The sequence below is a fragment of the Denticeps clupeoides genome, chromosome 3 (genome assembly GCF_900700375.1).
Source record: "Denticeps clupeoides chromosome 3, fDenClu1.1, whole genome shotgun sequence".
Lineage (NCBI taxonomy): Eukaryota > Metazoa > Chordata > Actinopteri > Clupeiformes > Denticipitidae > Denticeps > Denticeps clupeoides.
The window spans coordinates 2,635,192-2,652,639 of NC_041709.1; the positions used below are offsets into that span (position 1 = coordinate 2,635,192).

Below are 17,448 nucleotides of genomic sequence, written 5' to 3' on the forward strand. Positions count from 1 at the left end.
CCATTGCTTGATAGGCCGTTGCTCTTTAATCACACAATGGATGCTGATCAATCCGAACAGTTTTCCTTTCAGGCACTTGACATGACTTGACAAGATGGTGTCTCTTCTTAACCTCGGGCATCAATTTATTTCTATTCATTTGTTAAATTAACGCTGCAGAGGGATTTAGGAATAGCCTTCCTTTTCATTTACTCTGTTTCTTTTTCCACTGTAAACAATGTGAAAGCAGATCAGTAACTGAATAATATAACCCTAACGTGTTATTGTTTTTTTCCCCTAATAACGCATTGAAAATACAACATGCAACATAAGCCTAATATCCACATAATGTAATGATGGGAAACACAGAACTTCCAGTCATTTATGCCATAAACAATTTTATAATTATATAATAAATGTACATATTTTGTATATTGTTATATTCATATATTTGCAAATGAATGTGTTTATTTTTCCACTTCATTTAACAGCTTGTATTTTACGATTTATCATCCAGTTTACACTATTGACTACTCCTGACATTTTGAAAATATATTTCACACATTTATTATTTACCATATATTATGTACCAAAAATCTGTGCTAAGGCTCACACAGCATGCATGTGAACTGAAACCACAGTACGCAGTACTCGGAAGCCCACGCTGTAGCACAAATGCCTTCACATGTAAACAGAGATGTAGCGGCAGCGCCCTCTACAGGAACAAATGGGAACCAGAGACCACTGACGGCAGTCAGTACAGAACACACAAAGAAACAACCCCTGGTGCCCTTTCTCTGGAATATTCTTATAAATATTACGTTGTGGTGAATACATGTTTAAATAGGGCGGCTTTTTGTATGGTTTGGGATTGAATGTCCTGTCCTTATTACATTATTAATATTACAGAGTAAGACGCTCCCTGGCCTTACCATTCAGACATTAATGTGGCTTAGAGGGCAGGTATTGATGAGCAGAGACAAAAACTAGAGAATTCTTATAATTCGTCGGTTCAATTCTTCAGGGAGTTAGCCTTCATTTGTATGCATCATGGGATAATAATGGTTTCAAATTTGTTGGCTGCTTCGGGCAGTTTCTGGACTAGCCGGAGGCAATAGACGGTGCCGGTGGATTCTGGAGAATCTATGTGATGACATCAAGGGTTTAAGGTAACAGTTTAATCTTCTGCCTACAAGACCTACATCAAACCACTGGAGAGGGAGAGACAAACCATCTACCAAATAAAAAAAAATCATAATATTACTGGGTAAATGATTTCCAGCCTTTCTACACTTTTGCCTCTCTCAGGAAACCAGAATTCATCTGTTGGCTTATTATTGAAGGTAACGTGGTTCTGGAACAGAGTTTTATACTCAATTTGCAGTCTTGTCACTTGGGTGCGCTCTAAATCTTTCTCTGAGCTCCCAGTTCCCGACACTGTGGCTCTTCCGGCTGCTGCTGGTGTCTGAAGAACAAAGAGTCCAGCTTAGTCGCTTCAAAATACGACATGAGCATAACTCCCTCGATTTTCTTTTCCCTTCTAATTATGTTCTTATCACCTTCAGTAGAACTGAGCTCAATTGTGTGCACTGAATTTATTCAGCCCTGTTAAAAACAGCCACTCGTCATCAATAAAAAGAAAATAAAAAAACACAGAGAAATCACTCAATCACTCACTTTTTATAACTGCTTAGTCCAACATGCACACACACACACACACACACACACACACACACTCACACACACACACACCAATCACTCACATATTCTAATTTATGGACAACTCAGAGTTGTCAATTCATTTAGTGTGCATGCATGTAGAGAGCAGGTCCGAGCTTAATAAAAGCATAACAAAATGTAAAACGATCCACATATTCTCTGTCTCCTCCTTCTCTCCATATTCGCATGCTTGCTCTAGACTCAGTACACTGGCATTAAGTGAACAGATTGTGCTTTTAATTGGATTGAGTTTGAGACAAAAACATGGGCGGAGATTAAGTATTGAATGTCGCAAATTGTCCCAGTGTGAATCCAGTGTGATCCCAGTAAGCCACTTACACACAAAAAAAACATTTAATTTCCATTTTTCTGGTTCCACCATTTCTGGTTTTCTACTTAAGTTGTTCAATAAAATACAAAAAATTGGCTGGAGGTTGAACCATATGTATAATGTGAGTAATGTTATTCTGGAAGTTTATTTGGATGATACCAAAAGAAACAGATCTTTTGTGGATTAGAGGATTTCCTGGGCTTCAGGTCAATCCTCTTATGTATAGTACTATAGTGGCCTAGCAGGTAAGGAAGCGGAGTCACAATCGAAGGGTTGTAGGTTCAAATCCCGAACCATCAAGGTGCCACTGACAGGCCCTTGAGCAAGTTACTATCCCCACACTGCACTCCACTTTCACACTCCACACTCCCCTTTCATGGCTGCTCACTAACGGTGATGTGTTAATAATAATGACAATCACTTCACTTTCAGTGAAGTTTTCAGGTGTTTTACAGCTGTGGCTGGTATGGAGAGTGGTCACCGGAGGTACCACCTTCCTGGGGGCGGCAGGGAGAGACACATGGGAAGCGTCAATGGGGACGTGCAATATCAGGGGCTGCACATGCCTGGAAGGTTCGGCGCTGTTTTTTTGTGTGCAGGGGCCGGAGCCACTGCCATGCTGAATGACATCTGGGGGCCAACCAGAGGGTCCAGGTCATCCAGAGTCAGGGAGGACCAGCAACGCACAGAGTGCCGGAGGAGGGGCTGGACAATCTTGTCGCTCAAGTTCAAACAAATACCATTAATACAGGTATACGAGTGCAGGATAGAAGAGCTTCTTAAAGAAGAAGTAACAGGTCTGTGAGGGCCTTTGTTGGTGCTGAATACTTATTTTCTGCATCATAAATCATTTAAAAAGCATGCAATGTGATTTCCGGGATTTTTTGACATTCTGTCTCTCACAGTTGAACTGTACCTATGGTGAAAAATTACAGACCCCTTTCATCTTTTAAAATTGGACAACGTGCATAATCAGTTTCTGCTAAATTCCTTTTTTTGCACCACTGTATAAGTGTGAAGCACTGTGGTCACAAATGCTATAAATGGTCAATAACACATTGAACTATTTTTAGAGTGTCCCCATAAAAGCCTTCCCCATAATTAGAGCAACGACCATCAGAACTGTATAAGTGCAGAAAAGTAATGTGTCTATAATTGAAAATATACTGATTTACATTGTGTACAATTATGCAATAGTATTCAGTGGTACAGATTTTTTTGACACGTGCTGTTGACACATAGCATATTTACATGGTTATGGCCACTATGCTTCTTTAATGTGTTTTTAATCATATATCTGGCCAACATATAGCATGTGTGCCATTGAACTTTCTTTGTGCTGGTGGGAAAGTAAACAGAGAAAGTCATGTCGGCACCACTGTTTGTAACAGCTTACTGTAAAACACACACCTGTCGATAAAAAAAAAGAGAACATTCGGGAGGAGTCGGGCTGGCCTTTGTCTTAATGTCACTCATTCAACGGAAAACTCAGCTGATATCCCAGGGCAGTGCAGGTCTACTCAGCCACTGCATGTGAACCTTCCCATTCAACCTCCTTGTGATGGACTGATGAATGTGATGGAATAAGACCAACAAATCACAACCTGGGACGACAACTCAACACCTGAAACCTAGCAAAGGTCACCACCCATGAATCACTGCATTCCTGGGCCCTTTCTGAGTGGGAGCTATGTGGGCAGCGCGCCTACGGACCACTGCCGAGACCTTTCCGGCATCGCGTGCGCGCACAGCCGGGACGGCGTGGCTCTCGGAATGGGTGCTAACTACCCGCACAACAACTGTCGCCCCGCCCCGGCCGGGTTCTCTGCACCGCCGGCGAATGGAGCCGCCACGGCTCCCCAGTACCGCCAGGACTACAGCAGCTGCTGCCAGGCAGGGGGCGATGGCCTACCCAGGGCGCCCGGAGCCACGGGGCAGCGGAGGAGGGACACAAACCAGCACTGCAACGGTGACTCCCTTCCCCCTCCAACATTGGCCCCTCTGTGCAATTAAACGTCCGCTCTCCAGGTCGTTTAATACAGCTTTTTGGTTTTTGTAGACTTCAGGACCAGAGCCAAGTGTTTTTATGCTTTTACTTGTTGCTTTAGACAGCAAGACGCACAAGACGTCCAAGCAGTCGAGACCTACATTCAGTGGCTACCAGATTTTTGCGCTGGAGAAGACCTTCGAGCAGAACAAGTATGTGACATCGCTGGAGAAGGCACAGCTGGCGCTGTCCCTAGGCATGACGGAGTCTCAGGTGAAGGTAACCAAGCGTTGTATTTTAAGTCACGAAAGTACAGTATGGTGCAGGGGCAGGGGGGTGGGAAATTTCACATTTCTTCAATTTGCCAACCCACCACAGCACGGACGACCATATTATTGGGTCTGTTTCCAGTTCATGGATTTAGCCTAGTTCTAAACTCAAAGGGTTTTTGAAAAGAGATCTTAATCGAAGTTCTCTTTTAGTCCAGGACCAGGCTGAATCCATGAACAGGAAAATGATCAATAAAGGCACTTACATACAGTGTCCATTATTTCCTGTGTGAACTATGGAACAATTCTAGGGAATTCTATAGAAATAAGGTCAAGTAAATCAATAGTTTTTTTTAATGAATATCCCTTAAAGTGAGTGAACCATTGTTGCATTATATGGTATTTACTGTGTATTCAGCAACTGGGGTGGTAGTAGCCTAGGGGTAACACACTCGCCTATGAACAAGAAGACCCGGGATCAAGTCCCGCTTACTACCATTGTGTCCCTGAGCAAGACACTTAACCCTAAGTTGCTCCGGGGGGGACTGTCCCTGTAACTACTGATTGTAAGTCGCTCTGGATAAGGGCGTCTGATAAATGCTGTAAATGAATACATTATTAGTTACATTAAGCCATACAAACCCAACAATGACAGAATTTTGACTTTCAACTAATTCCAGGCAAAGCACAAGACAATCTAAAACCCACGTGTCTCATTAATAGAGATATGCAAACACTCCTCTCGCTGCCTTCACCTTCCAGGTTTGGTTCCAGAACAGGAGAACTAAGTGGAGGAAGAATAACGGCACAGAGGTTGAGAACACTCAGGCAAACTGTAAAAAGGGAGCATGCCAGCGAGACGAGGACTATGACAAACCCCTGGACCCCAACTGTGATGACGAGAGGGTTCAGAGGTTCCTCACCAAACACTGCCGAACCCTCTCTCACTCCCTCAAACCACTGTAAACTGACCATGGCCAGTGTTTTTTTTTTGCAAGGCTTTGAGTATTATGTTTTTCATCTATTTCATAGATTAGACACAATGCTTTTAAAAAACAGCCATCTAGACAAATATTTTGTGTTCTTTTTTGCTCTTTTTGTGATCACCGGAAACTAGTGACATCAAGGGTCTCTGAAGAGAAGACCAGAAACAAATGACAGAAGGTGTTTTTAACACCTTCCCCTGGCAGATTATCGGCTGTATCAGCAAACAGGCTTGACTCAGCTGCAAGGATTTCCTCCCATTGTGCACTCCTGACTAAACGAATGGACAAACACATTCCTGTTTTCTTTCGTTTTTATTCTTCTGGACATCAGCCACTGAATACTGGAATTAAAGATATATCCATTAAATGATTTCTTGAGTGAGAATTGTTTATGTCTGGCTCGTGTGTAGTATTAACCATTTCTCCTACCGTGCATGTATCGTTCTCAGCATATGGGTTAGGCAAACAAGCAAGAGTTCAATACACCTGCAGCAGTCAGACAGATGATTCATATGTTCATAATCATTAACGCAAACTGAGCAGCTCTGTTATATTGACGGCACCGTCGTTTTACGCGTAGAAAGGCCTTCTGGGATGTCTGAGAGCTGTGTCTACACAGTTATCAGAATAAAGCCAATATGATAAGAGCGGGCCCAGCCCAGCAGTAATGTGTGTTCTGTGGCTTTAGACAATGACAATGGCTTGGCATGTGCACTCAACAACTGCTAAAAAAGTGCCCTATGTTATTACCCATTACAAATCCATTAAATAATGGATAAGAAAATGAGTTTTATACAGGAAGCAGATACTTCGTTCATGAAAGAACAGAACTAAAAAATCCCACAGGCTTATTTGTGGTCAAATACTGCTCATTAGATAAGGATGAATAAAACAGATGTTCAGCATGAGAATCTAAATGTACACACAATTAAACAGCAAAAACATTACAATGGACAGGGATTTTTATTTTTTTTTATTAACAATGGGTTTAAAAGAATAGTGCACCTATAACAGTTAATAAAATACAGAAATCAGTAACATGAGTAAAGGTCCACTGGACCATTTCAAGAGCTCCTCATGGGTCCCCAGGCTAACAGCAGGCCTTCTGTTTTTACTCCATTTCATCTTTTCTACTTCACCACACACAGCTATTTCCCCCAACCCCCTCTCTTTCTCGTTCTCTCTCTCACTATGAACATGCATTAGATAAAATATTGCTTAAAAAAAGCAGTGTTAAAAAGGTCTTTAGATATGTATAACAATATGTAACATAAATAACCTTCAATGCCAGCAAGGGATCAAATGTCACCTTGCTTTCTGTGCAAAGTGTGCATAAACAGACAAACAGATAAACAAACAAACAAATAAATATAAAATGTCCTGAGAAGATCGGGGGACGCAGAAGAACACGTGCAGTAGGCTTCTTCATGTGCACTGATCCTGGATCTGGATCCTGGATCCAGCCCTACAATCAGGAATGTTCTGGGTCTTCCTGTCGGCTCACCAACACTTTGCTGTAAAGCTTCTGCTGTTCTTCCTTGAAAACCTCTTTCACCTTACTTCGCTTCAAACCACCGTCCCTGCCACAGAGAGACATATTTAAACAGTGCACAGTAGAATAAACGGTATATTTACGAAGGCGTCCACCATGATGGAACAGGTGAGATTGAACATATGACACTGAGAACTCACCAAAGCAGGTCCACCAGACCCCCTTTTCTGGCAATGGCTGATTTGACCCTGTTTGCAAACTGGACTGCATCCTCACCTTCCTTAAATACAGAAGTACAAAACGAACTTGTCCTACATTTCAGATTGAACGCTTTATTAGTGTTAAATATGTTTTTTTTCCCCCACAAAACAAGGGTTTAGATTTTATATCCAGCTTGAACTTTACTACAATATTAATGACATTGTTGAAAATGTTGATTACAGAAATAAAATCTCTCTAATAACTAGTAATAAATAATAGTAATCATTGTCATTAAAATCAGAACTAATAAAGGTTAAATTATGGGAAACGCCTTTACAGGAACAAGGCCTATAAAGGGTTGTTGGCAAGATAATAGCCTTCTATGCCTCATAAAGTTTGTGAAGCAATAACAGTCCTTTTTTCCATAGATCAGGCCAGCATGAGCCTCTGACAAAAGTTGCTTAGATTCTATCAGAGATAATAGATTGCTCATAATGATGAGCTCAGAACTGAGCTTGTGCAATTTATTTGTTATTGTAACCTCATGCATTCTGCATTTAAGGGGAAAATACTCCACTCCAGGGACATATAAAAAACCCTGACTCCAACGTGGAGAATAAGAATCTTATTATAGCCAGGGCAGAGCAGGCTGTGATGGGGGTGGGCGGAAGTGTACTGGTTAGTACCACTCACCTCTCTCTTCATTGGCGGCAGGTACCACACGCTGCAGACTACAGCCCAGCTACTCATCATATGGAGCAGGTAAGTCACCATCCTAAACTTACTGCTGTTCCAGAAAGCATTACCAAAGCGTGGATCGTACTGTCACACAACACAGAGGGAAAGATCAAAGCAGAGCAGGCTTTCTGGAAGACACGAAAGGCTCTGAGAAAGGCAGGGAAGGGTTGCCAACCTTAATCGCTACCGGATAGATGGTGCAGTCTATTTCAAAGCTGCCCTTTTTGAACATCATCACAGAGGTGTTGTTGATGCAGGTGCCTGGGAAAGAAACAGAACATTGTAAACAGCATAAAAAATTAATAACTAAATAACATGGTCATCGAATATGGGCTTTATTCATGTTTACTCTGTTCATTCGAATAAAAAAAACCCAGAAATCTCTATGTAAGATATTTTTTCCACAATTACAACAAACTGACCAATAACTCACCCTCTGGGAATATGAGTATTGGTAGCTTGGTTTTGTCTGCTACATGGTCACTCAGCCTGGAGAAAGAAACATAGAAGACATATCACAAATCAAATGACATTCAACTACCATATCAACCTCTTGTTGACAGATGTTATGTTACCGTTTGGCCACCAGGTGTCTGTCTTTGACTTCAGATCGCTCAAACCAGATGTGAGGACAGGCCTTCACCAGGGTCTTCTGAATGAACCCCATTAGTCCACCATGAGCCTGACCTACCTGATGGAACAGGTGAGATTAAACATATGGCACAAACACCCCACGGATGGCATCTACTGTGAACTTAGTCCAAACTGTTCCTCTTCTAATTGCCCTATAGAATGGTTGGCCCATAAAAAAATCTGTGGACCTGGAGGATCTTTGCTCATTAACTTTCATGGGAAACCATGCGCTATGACTGATGTTCATGCAGCCCATTAATTGTGCACCGGCAGAATCTCTCTATGCTCATACACCTAGTTGCTGAGCAACACACTGCAGATGGTGAAGACCCGGAGAAAATAAGCGATGCTAGGCTATTGCGGGTCATCGATTCAGAGCTGCTTTCGGTTGGCTATGTTTAGCACAGGTTTCTATGACAGGGTCTCAGACAGGGTTCAGTGCTGCTTTTCAGCCCAAAATAACAAATATCTGAAAAAAAAACCAAAAGGCTAAAATCTCATTGATCATGCCTTTTATTTCAAAAACTATTGGATCACAGGACTTTCCATAGACCAACTTACCATTGAATAGCATCCATCACTAGCCAGAATGAGGACGTCAATGGGAGATGTGTGATTGGCCACACAGATGCCTCCATTCTTAGGCTTGTTGTCACTGTGAAAGCAGGAGGTCAATTTTGTGTTGATAACAGACCTGGTGACCAGGTTGAGCTGCTAAACGTCCTGCTGAACGTACCTGTCATGATAAGTGATGATGGCTGTCAGGGCTCTCACACAGATGCGGTAACACATCAGGTTCACCTTCTCGCTGAGGTATTTTTTCATCCTGAAAAAAAAAAAAAAACAGGAGCCATCACCATTTGTCTGAGGTGGGACAGATGTGGGATGAGGATATAATTTATTTTTGTACCTGCTGTTTGGGAGCCAGCCCACTATACTTGTCAGGACCACAAGAAGCCCAACACCAGTGACTGCGAGAGTGACCCTGTACAACACATGTGCAAAAGAGACTGACCCTTGGGTAAAGCAACAATGTGCTTGCACCTCAAAATAATGTTAAGAAAAAAAAATATTCATCTTTGTTGCAACAGAAATAAAGCCTTCAGCTGGGTAGCGATGAACACTGTGGGTAGCAGACAACAGAAATCAAGAAACATGAAAAAAAAAATAAAAAATTGGAGCTGAACACAAAACACTGTTCATTTGGATCATTTACTGAATACACCAATGTGTTGTGACATCATCCACTTGAAACTCAGTTCAAAGGACTCAATAATTTATAACACTTAACCGATCGTGTTCATGCTCCACTGTGGTTATCCCACAATAATCATATTGGCCAATTTTCAATAAAACATAACAGGAACAACAGGTATTTCTTTCTTCTCTAGGCACATAATGTCAATGTCATGAAAACTAGAAAATTCTACAATGAACGGTTCAGGTAAATCGATGTTAAGGTTTGACACAGGGGGATTTCAGTTAGGTTAAGACGAGAAGACCCCCCAGGCTGGAGAGCTTACCGTGACGCCTGAGGGCCACTGGACCGGTGAGTCCTGAGTAATCTCACCTGGAGCCAATTAAGCATGATTTCTCAGGACTCCCTGAAAAGCAGGTTGGCAGCACCCAGTAGGTGCTGCGACATTAATGTGGACCGTGACGTACCCGGTTTATGGTTACGTTTAGGGTTTGTTTTCATTTATTCCTTTTCTCTTTCCCTGGTTTTGGCCCTCGTGCTGGCTCCTTTGTGTTTAAAATAAAATCCCTTTTTTTTGCCCCAGTTGTCCTGCTTCTGCACCTTCTTCCCCCTTGAGCCACGAGATGTGACACAGTGGTGTGAAAAAGTGTTTGTCCCCTAAAAGTGTCACATTTAAATGTTTCAGATAATCAAAAACAACACAAGTAAACACCAAAATGTGTTTCCTTCCCATGAGTGTTCAGCTGATCAAAATTACAAAAGACCCCCACAACATCCAAAAGACTTCAGACCTCAGTTAAGGTCAGTGTTTATGACTTATCCTGAAGATACTGAGCAAACATGGCCTGCATGGCAAGATGAAAATCACTGTTGAGCAAAAATAACATTAATGACAGTCAAAGTTTTTCCAGAAAACATTTTGATGATCCCCAAGTCTTTTGGGACAATACATACTGAGGGGGTAAAGGTTAGTGGTATGTGTGATGGTCTGGGGCTGTTTCGCTCCTTCAGGACCTGGAAGACTTTCTGTGATAAATAGGACCACATATTCTGAAGGAGAATCTGTTAATGACCTCAAGCAGAAACAAGCCAAAACACACCAGCAAGTCCACCTCTGAATGGCTGAAGAAAAACAGAATGAAGACTTTAGAGTTGCCTGGTCACCTGAATCCTACTGATATGCGGTGGCATTACATTTACATTTAAGGCATTTAGCAGACGCCCTTATCCAGAGCAACTTACAATCAGTAGTTACAGGGACAGTCTCCCCCTCCTGGAGACACTCAGGGTTAAGTGTCTTTCTCAGGGACACAATGTAAGTGGGGTTTGAACCTGGGTCTTCTGGTTCATAGGCTAGTGTGTTACCCACTAGGCAACTACCACCCTTATGGCATGATTTCCAAAAGGCGGTTCATGCTGAAAAAGAGAGGAGCGCTGTAAAAGACTCATTGCAAGTAGTCGCAAACAATTTTGAGTTTACTTGTGCTGCCTTTAACTATTATTTACATTTGTTTGATGGAAAAAAAGAAACCAGAGCAGGGGCAAACCCCTTTACAGGCAAGACATCCATCTATTCCAACGACACTGAGGAGACCAAGTATGCAGAGGTGTGCAGGGGTCATTTGTTTCTGCTTGAATGCAGGGGTTCTGTGTTGCAGACCTGAGTGGAAGCAGGAAGCCGTAGCGGATGAGGACCCCCAGCCCCCACAGCACGGTGAGTCTGGCGCTGATGTGGTGGAGGTTGTAGTTGCTGCGCGTCAGCAGGTTCCACGACTCCAGTTCCTCGGCCGTGAAGCGCTTGGTCACCTCATCGTCCACGATGCTCTCCACACCGCGCCGGCAGAAGTAGAGGATGTCGGACATGTCAAACTCGCCCCCACCACCGCGCGGCTCCTGGATCTCCTGCTCGAGCGACACCGGTTCCTTAGCGATGATGCCTCCAGAGAGACAGAGTGGAGAACAGATGAGCTTCATTCACTGTGAACTGAGACATGATGGTGGCACTTGCCATTCCCAACTGTTCTAAACAGGCCCCGACCTGAGAACAATTCCCAAAACTAGATAATCAAGGGTCCCAGTCAGTGTTGAAGCTGGCAGTGACATCAGAAACAGAGGTCATCAGTCCATATTCTTAACCTGCTTATCCAACTGAGGGTCACAGGGTCATTTCTTATAAAAACCTCACCTCTGCGTATAAAGACACGGTCTTCGGTGTACCAAGGCTTCATTTAGAGCAACGATTTGGTGCTGAGAGTCTACAGAAAAGTTCTCATCTCACCATTGCTGCAGGGTTTGTATAACTGCTGGTTCCTCTCTTTAGCTCCCCGTTCCATTCGCAACGTCGCCCACTTAAAGAGACAAAAGCAATCGTTTTATTCACACTTCCTGCAATGTAATACAGACGTATACGTTCATACGTTATGCTTTCCTTGCGTTCCCTGCTGCTGATCTGTTAGGTCGGCTGTGTGCAATGGGGAATAATCTGAAGCAGAATTGGGCTGCAGGTAAAAACGCTCCACGGGGAACGCCCGTGTTCTGCCCTGCGTGCTTAAATATCCCCTGGGAAGCAGAGGACCGTGGGCCCGTCTCTACGGGGCTGGGCGTGGCGAGAACACCCACAGCAGTGTCACGTGGTCCCATGCTGGCTAAGTAAACATGGTGTCTGACACACAGGGCAGCAATTAAGCGCTGCGATGATGCGAATCAGCCCGGGGCCGTGTGATGCGTCGCTGTGAAGTGTGTAAAGTGTATAAAGCTGCCGCTCATGTCAGGGCACAGAAGCGCTGACTCGCAGTCTTTCGACATTCATGCCTGTTCATTAAGTACAGGACACGAACGTGAGGGTGCCACAGCTACAGTACATATTGAGTACAGTACCTGCCAATAGTCTGGATGCACCTACTCTGTGACGGAGACTAAGATGGAGCCATTTTGAACAATCAAATGCAAGAAGCCTATTTAGAACTTTTTTTTGCAGGAGAAAGTGATGAATCTGTTTTTTCGGAGTCGCCTCTTTTTACCTTCATGGCTGCTTTGTTCACTACTGTCATCATCAGAAGTCGCTTCATGAGATGCTCATTAACATGAGTGAATCATAAGAAAGTGTTCATCATAATAAGCCTTCTGGACTGCAAAAACATACATTCTATTTTAGAATATTTAATAAAATATGAAGTCTATGTTCAGATGTTTATGACCTTCAAGCCTGTCGTCATTCTCATTCACTAATGTAGGATTTACTTTTAAAACCAAAATCCAGCTCAGAGGCAACAATGAAAATGTTTTGGTTATGTTCAATTTGAGCGGCTTTAGCCATTAAGCTTTTCCTTATGGCTGGTAAAACATGGATAACGTTATTATTTTAATAGAGCTGTCACTTAAGTGGTTGTTTTACTTTTCTTTTTTTTTTTTGAGGTGAGTGTTTTAATATAGAGTTATGGGGTGTTATGCATATTATGCATATTTATTAAACCCAATTTCCTGGAACGGAAAGTAAATTTCCTTTTTATAAAATATGAGTCTTGGGACGGTGCCCAGAACTCGTATTAGCAGACTAAAATTGGCCTCAGCAGAGTAGGAGTGGCAGTGTTGAAGCCAGAATAGTTTGATGCACGTGGAGCCCTGCGTCTTGAGGTCAATCTCTCTCTCTCTCTCTCTCTCTCTCTCACTCGCTCGCTCGGCCGTCTGTGAGGTCTATTTATAGCCCCTGGGTAAAGCAGTAGAAGGAAACTGCTGATAGGACTGGCTTCAGTACAAGGATGCTAAAGAAGAAGCCAAAGACAAGGCCAGGTCTAAATGGCCTCATAAATAAAGAAGACTGTTGCATCCACTGTGGCTCATTCTGACATGGCTACAGCTATTATAGAGCGATGCTAAACTGAAATTGGTGACCTTATGACATATACAATAATGTAGCTTCAGTTCCAAAGTTTAAGACTTTGGAACTGACTTTTAGAAACATTAACATGATATTTTGCATTTGACGAGGCCAGATAAAAGAATGCTGGCTCTGGGACTGTAATGAGGTTGCTATATGAATACAGATTGTATTCATGCATGCATGAGCGCAGATTAAAATGAAAGGAAGGGAGACAAATTGCATTATTTACTATATTTTTTGCATTTCGCATCAAAAATGTCATTGCTGATTACTGAACCCCTCGGTATCAATGCAAATTCGGCAGATACACATTATTTTTTCAAACCCATGTTCAGGTGAAAGAAATGATCAGCTGACCGGTGGCCAATCATCATGGGGTCTGGTTTTAATGATGCTTTAAAAATAAATTTCACTCTGCAATTGTATGTCAGATGCACAAATCATTCTTTCTTCTCTTTCACAGGCTTGGTCTCACCTCAAAGATCTTCAGCAGGGTCTTCATGTATATCCTGCGGATGCCGAAAGAAACCCCAAGAATGGCAGGCACAATGATAAAGACCAGCAGCGCTAGACAGTTAGCATTAAATAACATGGCGAGTAACGGAACAGCCAGTTAGCATTAAATAACACGGCCAGTAACGCGCTAGACAGTTAGCATTAAATAACATGGCGAGTAACGGAACAGCCAGTTAGCATTACATAACACGGCCAGTAACGCGCTAGACAGTTAGCATTAAATAACACGGCCAGTAACGGAACAGCCAGTTAGCATTAAATAACACGGCCAGTAACGCGCTAGACAGTTAGCATTAAATAACATGGCGAGTAACGGAACAGCCAGTTAGCATTACATAACACGGCCAGTAACGCGCTAGACAGTTAGCATTAAATAACATGGCGAGTAACGGAACAGCCAGTTAGCATTAAATAACACGGCCAGTAACGCGCTAGACAGTTAGCATTAAATAACATGGCGAGTAACGGAACAGCCAGTTAGCATTAAATAACACGGCCAGTAACGCGCTAGCCAGTTAGCATTAAATAACATGGCGAGTAACGGAACAGCCAGTTAGCATTACATAACACGGCCAGTAACGCGCTAGACAGTTAGCATTAAATAACACGGCCAGTAACGGAACAGCCAGTTAGCATTAAATAACACGGCCAGTAGCGCGCTAGACAGTTAGCATTAAATAACACGGCCAGTAACGGAACAGCCAGTTAGCATTAAATAACACGGCCAGTAACGCGCTAGACAGTTAGCATTAAATAACATGGCGAGTAACGGAACAGCCAGTTAGCATTAAATAACACGGCCAGTAACGCGCTAGACAGTTAGCATTAAATAACACGACCAGTAACGCGCTAGCCAGTTAGCATTAAATAACATGGCGAGTAACGGAACAGCCAGTTAGCATTACATAACACGGCCAGTAACGCGCTAGACAGTTAGCATTAAATAACACGGCCAGTAACGGAACAGCCAGTTAGCATTAAATAACACGGCCAGTAACGCGCTAGACAGTTAGCATTAAATAACATGGCGAGTAACGGAACAGCCAGTTAGCATTACATAACACGGCCAGTAACGCGCTAGACAGTTAGCATTAAATAACATGGCGAGTAACGGAACAGCCAGTTAGCATTAAATAACACGGCCAGTAACGCGCTAGACAGTTAGCATTAAATAACATGGCGAGTAACGGAACAGCCAGTTAGCATTAAATAACACGGCCAGTAACGCGCTAGCCAGTTAGCATTAAATAACATGGCGAGTAACGGAACAGCCAGTTAGCATTACATAACACGGCCAGTAACGCGCTAGACAGTTAGCATTAAATAACACGGCCAGTAACGGAACAGCCAGTTAGCATTAAATAACACGGCCAGTAGCGCGCTAGACAGTTAGCATTAAATAACACGGCCAGTAACGGAACAGCCAGTTAGCATTAAATAACACGGCCAGTAACGCGCTAGACAGTTAGCATTAAATAACATGGCGAGTAACGGAACAGCCAGTTAGCATTAAATAACACGGCCAGTAACGCGCTAGCCAGTTAGCATTAAATAACATGGCGAGTAACGGAACAGCCAGTTAGCATTACATAACACGGCCAGTAACGCGCTAGACAGTTAGCATTAAATAACACGGCCAGTAACGGAACAGCCAGTTAGCATTAAATAACACGGCCAGTAGCGCGCTAGACAGTTAGCATTAAATAACACGGCCAGTAACGGAACAGCCAGTTAGCATTAAATAACACGGCCAGTAACGCGCTAGACAGTTAGCATTAAATAACATGGCGAGTAACGGAACAGCCAGTTAGCATTAAATAACACGGCCAGTAACGCGCTAGACAGTTAGCATTAAATAACACGACCAGTAACGCGCTAGCCAGTTAGCATTAAATAACATGGCGAGTAACGGAACAGCCAGTTAGCATTAAATAACACGGCGAGTAACGCGCTAGACAGTTAGCATTAAATAACATGGCGAGTAACGGAACAGCCAGTTAGCATTAAATAACACGGCCAGTAACGCGCTAGACAGTTAGCATTAAATAACATGGCCAGTAACGGAACAGCCAGTTAGCATTAAATAACACGGCCAGTAACGCGCTAGACAGTTAGCATTAAATAACATGGCGAGTAACGGAACAGCCAGTTAGCATTAAATAACACGGCCAGTAACGCGCTAGACAGTTAGCATTAAATAACATGGCGAGTAACGGGCCAGCGAGCTAGCACAGCTAGGAGCTGATCCAGCGTTATATTATCACCGGGTGACCGAAGCTGCATACGTACCCGCACGGCAGCAGCAGATCTCCGGGTTCTCTCGTATTTGGCATTGAATTGAATTAGCAACTAGATCTGTTGACTCGGCGACTGCGGCAAGGTGACAGAACACTCCAACCATCATTAAACACATGACGTCGCCAGCCTCTATGGGGTCAGGACGGAGCCATCAGGGATGTTAAGCTCCGGTACTCGTTAAAAACATCCAGAGATATCTAGTCACCAATATATTAGACATCATGGGTCCATATTTCCAAATAATTTTGCTTTTTGCAATGCTGGTGATAGGAATACTTAACAAGTATTCCTATGTTAATTTAAATCCTATACGACTTTATTTAAAATAAACATTTTCACATTGCATTACTATTACACTGTAATATGCAATATACATGATGGTTTTTAATATGGATGCATATGCAGTTGCACTAGCATTCAAAGAATTTAATGCCCTTGTTCTTGTAAATTAAAATAAAAGCCTGTCACTTCAAAAATGTTCACTTATTGTTAGAAGTACGTCAAACTGACAACTAGAATGTACAAAGTCTGCCAAGCTGTAAGTGTTCCAAACAAAAGATTACTCAAGGAAAGTCAGGCATCTAGACCATGGGTCAGAAAGGCACGGTCACTGAGTATTATGAATTCTTCCTCTTTAGACAATACTAACTTAGACTAACTTGTAACATATAACTTTTAGGGTTAGGGTCATCTCATATATGGTAAAGAAAAAACAACAGAGTACATAGAACGATTGTGTTCATAGAACTGATGACTTCCCTGATGGTAGCAGGAAAGCCTGTTGTAAGTCACTCTGGATAGATAAGGGCATTTGCCAAATGCCTTAAATGCACATTAAAGGGAAAAAAATATATCTGTTTTTCTTATTTTTTTCTCAAAACCAGTTGTTATTCATTTGATGTCCTATTCAAACTCTCAAGACCCGAATGAATTTGTTTTTATCATGTCTACATTGCGGTTTCAGTTCTTTTCGCAGTCAGATTCCATAGTGTAGCCATTTTCTAAACCCTGGACTAGTTTTGGTAAAAGACACAAACTAGCCACTGAAAGGCAGGAGGGACATCTAGTGGGGACACACCGAAATACGACTGTTGCTGCTGGAATCCTTGCTGGTTTCAGGTTTGACAGCCTGGACATCATTCTAGAGTTCATGTCAGACTTATTAATCGCTTTATTTACCTGCAAACATCAGCATTATGTAACATTGACTACATTAAAAAA

At 42.6% G+C, this 17,448-nt stretch overlaps 1 protein-coding gene and 1 long non-coding RNA gene across 6 annotated transcripts; one reads left to right on the forward strand and one right to left on the reverse strand.

The window, feature by feature from the left end:
* The first annotated feature begins 3,821 nt into the window (after positions 1 to 3,821).
* Positions 3,822 to 5,459, forward strand: LOC114787064 (uncharacterized). Of its 2 annotated transcripts, none has more exons than XR_003749292.1 (3): positions 3,822 to 4,057; positions 4,138 to 4,295; positions 5,048 to 5,459. It is a non-coding gene; the product is annotated as an uncharacterized LOC114787064 (long non-coding RNA). The 2 variants fall into 2 exon arrangements; XR_003749293.1 differs by having other exon boundaries at positions 3,822 to 3,998.
* Positions 5,460 to 6,215: 756 nt separating this feature from the next.
* Positions 6,216 to 16,384, reverse strand: gpat4 (glycerol-3-phosphate acyltransferase 4). 4 transcript variants are annotated; one of them, XM_028973483.1, is made up of 13 exons: positions 16,219 to 16,384; positions 13,889 to 13,922; positions 11,812 to 11,881; positions 11,194 to 11,470; positions 9,246 to 9,320; positions 9,072 to 9,161; positions 8,897 to 8,990; positions 8,278 to 8,393; positions 8,136 to 8,191; positions 7,878 to 7,963; positions 7,658 to 7,786; positions 6,964 to 7,043; positions 6,216 to 6,851 (listed from the first exon to the last, which is right to left on the reverse strand). In XM_028973483.1, exons 1-13 carry the CDS (start codon positions 16,260 to 16,262, stop codon positions 6,743 to 6,745), a joined length of 1,260 nt encoding a protein of 419 aa, XP_028829316.1. In that variant the 5' UTR covers positions 16,263 to 16,384; the 3' UTR covers positions 6,216 to 6,742. The 4 variants fall into 4 exon arrangements, with proteins under 4 accessions (XP_028829316.1, XP_028829314.1, XP_028829317.1 ...); XM_028973481.1 differs by having other exon boundaries at positions 13,889 to 16,352; XM_028973484.1 differs by lacking the exon at positions 13,889 to 13,922 and having other exon boundaries at positions 16,219 to 16,345.
* Positions 16,385 to 17,448: the final 1,064 nt, after the last annotated feature.

Excerpts from the sequence above, each read along its gene's own strand:
- gpat4 (XM_028973480.1), bottom strand. The coding sequence starts at position 14,005 with ATGTTATTTAATGCTAACTGTCTAGCGCTGCTGGTCTTTATCATTGTG. Across the intron at positions 9,321-11,193 it reads GGCTTCCTGCTTCCACTCAG|GGTCACTCTCGCAGTCACTG; the intron begins GTCTGCAACACA and ends TGTGTTGTACAG. Across the intron at positions 8,991-9,071 it reads ATCATCACTTATCATGACAG|TGACAACAAGCCTAAGAATG; the intron begins GTACGTTCAGCA and ends CTGCTTTCACAG.